The sequence below is a fragment of the Urocitellus parryii genome, unplaced genomic scaffold (assembly GCF_045843805.1).
Source record: "Urocitellus parryii isolate mUroPar1 unplaced genomic scaffold, mUroPar1.hap1 Scaffold_164, whole genome shotgun sequence".
Taxonomy (NCBI): Eukaryota; Metazoa; Chordata; class Mammalia; order Rodentia; family Sciuridae; genus Urocitellus; species Urocitellus parryii.
In genome coordinates this window covers 252,069-257,041 of record NW_027552152.1, presented here as the reverse complement: position 1 = coordinate 257,041, position 4,973 = coordinate 252,069, and the positions used below count along the sequence as shown (strand labels likewise).

The following is a 4,973-nucleotide window of genomic DNA, read 5'->3' as shown; positions in this document are numbered from 1 at the left end:
ATTTAACACTGTCGGTTTCCGCCTTCTCAGACGCGGGAGACGGGAGGCCTCCCAAACACCTCCCGCCAACACTACCCAAAATTAACAGAACCACGGTTCCACCTGGAGCCGCCGGGTCTCCCTAGCGCTGTCAGAACGCCCTGACCCAGAAGGGAAGCCCCAGGCCCCGCGCAGACGGACTGCTGGTCCGAGGAGGGTGGGCGCCGGCCGCGGACTCCTACTGGGGCGGGGGCTGGTGCCCGCCCGGCCGCGGGGGCGGCGAGTCCTCCTCCGAGGAGCAGTCGGAGGAGACGGTGTGGGCGCTGGCGCCGTTGCTGTAGGGGAAATGGTCCTCGTCGTCCTCGTCTTCGTCCTCCTCGGGGTCACTGTCCTTTAAGTCCCGCAGGCGACGGCCGCTGGCCTTGTCCCCAGACGCCGGCGGCCCCAGCACCTCCTCCTCGCCCTTCTCCTCGGCGCCGCCTTTGCAGGCGCCCCCGCTGCCGCCCTTCTGCTTCTCGGCCTCCTGCGCCGCCTGCTCCTTGGCCTTTTTGCTGCGCTTCCATTTCATCCGCCGGTTCTGGAACCAGATCTTCACCTGCGAGCAGAAGCAGGCGTGAGAAACCCGCACCTCCGTCCCCAGTCTCCTCTCCAGGGTCTGGGGAACCTCGGACCAGCAGAGGCTCCCAACTGTTCCTCCCCTCCCCTACTCATCAGCAGACCCAGAGCGGGGCTGGGGGGCCCAGGGAAGCTCGGACTATAGGTGTCCCCACCTCCCCGGGCCAGCCACTTTCTACCGCGCAGCATTCTGCGGAGAGGTCAGGGCAGCGGGGCAGGTCTCTTTAATACAATCTCAGAATGTCCCCTCCTCTCTTTCTGGGACAAAACCCGCGGAACACTCGCTTGAGAATGGGGAGCGGAGGGAAGTTAAATGCAGATCTGGGTCCTCGCCCCAACCTACTGGAACAGACGCCTATCGCGGGCAGAGACTCGCCTGCTAATGGGGAGCCTCGCCGGACTTTCAATTCACAGTCCGCACCCTTGGGGTCAAGAGGCACGGTCCTAGATCCCCCTGACAACAGAGGCGACAGCAGCCCCGGGAGCCCAGGACGCGCTAGGGCGGTGGGTAGGCGGCGCACCTGGGTCTCGGTGAGCATGAGCGAGGTGGCCACCTCGAAGCGCTTGGGCCGGGACAGGTACTTGTTGAGCTTGAACTGGTGCTCCAGCTCCAGCAGCTGCTGGCTAGTGAAGGCCGTGCGCGGCCGGCGGCACTTCCCCAGGAGGTTCGACTGCGCCTGGGCTGAGGACCGAGCAGGTGTGAGGCCGCGGCCCGCCCCGTCCTCTGCCGCTCCTTCAGACGGCTGCCGTATCCCTCCCCCCAGGCCCCACCGCCAAGTGCCCGCCCAGCGGAGCCGGAGCTCGCCCCTCGCTTCAGTGCCCACTCCGAAGGAAGAAGGGACCCAGGACCCCCGGTTGAACTGCAGGGACTGGGTTTAACTAGACCCAATCGTTTTGTCTGGGGCAAAGCCTGTTGCCCGAGTGGGTAGGTTGGTGGGAAGAGGGTTGACCAGAAGGCGAGAGAAGAGGGCCCAGGGGAACCCCCCTCCTTCCCTGTTCTCACTGCCCAAATCCACACCGGTTTGAAGAGAAGGGGGTCCTGAGGGTGCAGGGTTCCCACCACCACCTCCTTAAAACAGAACAGGAGAATGCCAAAGCCAACCAATAACAACAAAACAAAAATTTAAAAAAAAAAAAAAAAGGGAGGGAGAAACGCGATGGGAAGAGACCAAACCTGGGACCTAGATATTGTGTTCGTTAAGGACCCTCCCTGCTTCAAGTATTCTTGACAACCCCCTCCTCAGCTGCAGGGGACAAAGCCAGAGGAGATTGGAAGCCTTTTCAGGATAATTCTCATTACCCAAATTAAAGGCCAAGGCGTGGGTGGGTGGCTTGCTGTGTGTTCCAGAGGCCTGTCGGCTTTATTTACATAATTTCTCACGGTTACATCACAGAGAATTTTATGACCTCAAAACGAGACTTCCCTTGATTTCCCAGGAGTCTGACAAGTGTTAGACAATAAAAGAAAGAAAGCAAAGGAAAGAAAAGAGGCCAGCCCGGCTGGGATGAGCTCAGGCTCCCCGGGGACGGGCAATTTGCTTTATAGGCAGGCCCACGCCCCCTGCTTTAGTTAAACAAGGGCGAATTCCCAACTTGACAAGACATTAGAACTTTAATTAAAACACTGGCTGGAAGGGACCCTTTAGGAAGTGCCATCCCATGGGCAGAGACAACCAGCTAAAGGAACCCAGGCAGGGTCCAGAGGCCAGAGGGGAGCCTCTTGGAACACTATTTTCCTAGCCTGCATTTCTTATTGCCCTTCAGGATCATGGAGCTGGGGTTCCTTTTCCAAATTTAGAACTGGCTGTGTGTTTAATTTCACCAAGACTAGGAATTAGAGATGATGAGGTGTGTTGGCAAGGGAATTCCATTTTAATTGACCTTAGGTCCCATGAAGGCCCAGAAAGCACCTGGGTGGCCAGGGAACCTATGCTCCAGGAGGCCTGTATGGAGACCAGGCCTTGCTCAGTGGACAACCAGAACCCCAGGCTTTGGGCAATGCAGGTCATAAAGCTACAGGAAAGCCATGGGTGGCTTTGCATCAGATGGGATCTGCTGGGCTCAGTGTCCAGACCCAGAGGGTACCCTGGGCCTAATGGGCAGGACCAGCAGTTTGAGATATCTGAGCTTCAGCCCTCCCCCTGATGTGAGGAAGAGGCTTTCCCCTTCTTTTCAGGTAGGAGCTGATTCTTCAAGACAGGGATGGGTGGTCAGTAAGGCCTTCTGGGAGCCACGCTTGGGGAACGTGGTGGGGGTGCTGTGGACAAACAGCAGGCTGGATTCTCTCACCCCCCTGTGACTTCTCCAGCCCTCTGGGGTCCTGGCTTTTCTGTTTAGTCACAACCATGGCTTCTAACAGAGGAATCTGAATCCTGGCAAGTGTTTATTTCTGTTTTCTCTTTTGCTTTTCCCCCTCTTGTGCCTTCATCCCCCAGTCTAAACAAATCCACTCAGACGGAAACAATGGGGTCTCTTTGTTTGGGTGTTTGGCGGCTGAAAGCATAAAGCCATATACATCTTCTGTTCTGGCCTAACTCTAAGCCATCCTACCCAGGTGGGATGCCAAGCAGGGGAGCCTGAGATGAGTGCCTGCCCACTGAGTCCTGATTGCCAGTAAAGCCAGAACCTGGCCTGGCCTTCAGGAGGTGTCCCCCTGGGGATGGCTAAGAGGCCCAGGCAGCCCAGGGACTCCTGGGCTTGCTCCCACCTGGGAGAGGGGCTCCTAATTGATGGGCTCCCCGATTCTGGGGCAGGTACCTGCTGCTTAAGAATCCCACACAAGGCCTTCAGGACATCACAAGGAGACCCAGCATTCTTCTGGAGGAGGGTAGTGCCTGGGCAAGGGCCAGGGGATTGCCTGAGCCCTGGCCTTGCAGCCATGAGCTCCTAGGAGCCCCCTTTTCTTGCTGTTCCAGGATCTCCCTCTCCTGGGAGAGGCTGAGGGTCTTTCAATAGCCCAGCAAGGGGGGACCAGGCCACGTTCGTTTTCCCAGGGAAAAGCCCCTGGTTTCAGTGACCCCCCATTCCCAGGCCTGCCTAATTCAGGGAGCTCTTCTGCTGGCTTCCTTCGCCACTTCCTTCTCCTCTAGCCTGCAGGTTAATCATTAGATTCAAGTCTCACACCTCCTGCGGCCCCTTCCCGTTAAGAGAGGAAGAGAAGGCAAGGCCTTCGCCGTGGCCATTTTAATAATTCGCCTCCACTTCTACACCGCGGAACCCGCTTGGGGCCTCACAGGCCCGAGGCAGAGCAGAGACGGTTCACTGCACTTCCACAGCTCGTTGGGGGCCCAGCGCAGAGACCCAGGAGGTGCGGGGTAGAGAAGGATGCGCACGACAGGCAGCCAGGGCTGCGCGGGTACTCACAGTTGAAGTCCGGCATCTTGGGCAGGATCATGCCCGCGGTGGATGCGCGCAACCACTGGTCCAGCTGAAAGGTGCCGGCGCCCAGCTTGATGGGGTCTGCGGGGTGCGCGGGGTGCGCTCCCTGCACCTGCGGGTATGAGTAGGAGAGCGCCGGGTGCTGGCCGGCCAGCGCCGCCGCCGCCGCCGCCGCGGAGTAGCCGTAGACTGGGTGGCCATAGAGAGCCGCCTGCGCCGGGAGGCCCGCGCCTCCCTGCGCGCCCCCGGGGTGCAGCCCCAGCGCCAGGCCCCCTGCGGCAGCGGCGGCGGCAGCGGCAGCGGCAGCGGCGGCGGCGCTCGGGTGAGCGTGGTGGTGGGGCCCCGCCGGCCCGCTGCCCGCGCCGCCGCCACCGCCGCCCGCACCCAGAAAACCGGGTTTGGGCAGCAGCGCGCAGTGCGCTGCCAGCAGGCGCGGGGGAGACGGGCTTTCGGCGCGCAGGCGGTCGGCGGGTGCCGCGGTGGGCTCGGAGGATGTGGGGCTGCAGCTGCCGCTTGCCCCGCTACTCGCCCCGCCGCCGCTGCCGCCGCCGGGTCCAGCTGCGGCGGCCGAGAGTGAGGTGACCAAGGCCAGCGGCGCGCTCTGCGCGGAGGCGGCTCGCGGGGGGTCCACCGCCAGCAGGGCGTCGATGCGGAAATTTTTGGATTTTTCCATCTGCTCGTTTGGGGTTGGCAATCAGGGCCCGGTGGTGGACGTCGCGGCCGTGTGCGGGCTCACGGAGTCTGTGCCCGACGGTGGCAAGCCCCGGGGCTCGGTATGGTTATTGTGAGTATTTGCCAAGAATCGAAGTCACCGCCGGAAACTCAGCGGACGGCTATCATATTCCAGGCGCCTCTCCGTGCGAACCCCGCTGGGGCCGCGCTCACACGCGCTCGCACTCGGACAAACTCCCACGCGACCGCTTCGGTGCGTCTGGGCCCGGGCGCCCGACTCTGGGTCCCAGCCCGCAGGCTATCGCGCCGAGGCCGCTGGCGCCGTGGCG

General features: G+C 61.5%; 1 protein-coding gene across 1 annotated transcript; it reads right to left on the bottom strand.

Annotated features, from left to right (window-relative positions):
- Window positions 1–217: 217 nt before the first annotated feature.
- LOC113175973 (motor neuron and pancreas homeobox protein 1) lies at window positions 218–4,645 on the bottom strand. The gene is made up of 3 exons (XM_026380361.2): window positions 3,958–4,645; window positions 1,116–1,276; window positions 218–574 (listed from the first exon to the last, which is right to left on the bottom strand). The coding sequence occupies exons 1-3, from the start codon at window positions 4,643–4,645 to the stop codon at window positions 218–220; spliced, it is 1,206 nt and encodes a 401-aa protein (XP_026236146.1).
- Window positions 4,646–4,973: the final 328 nt, after the last annotated feature.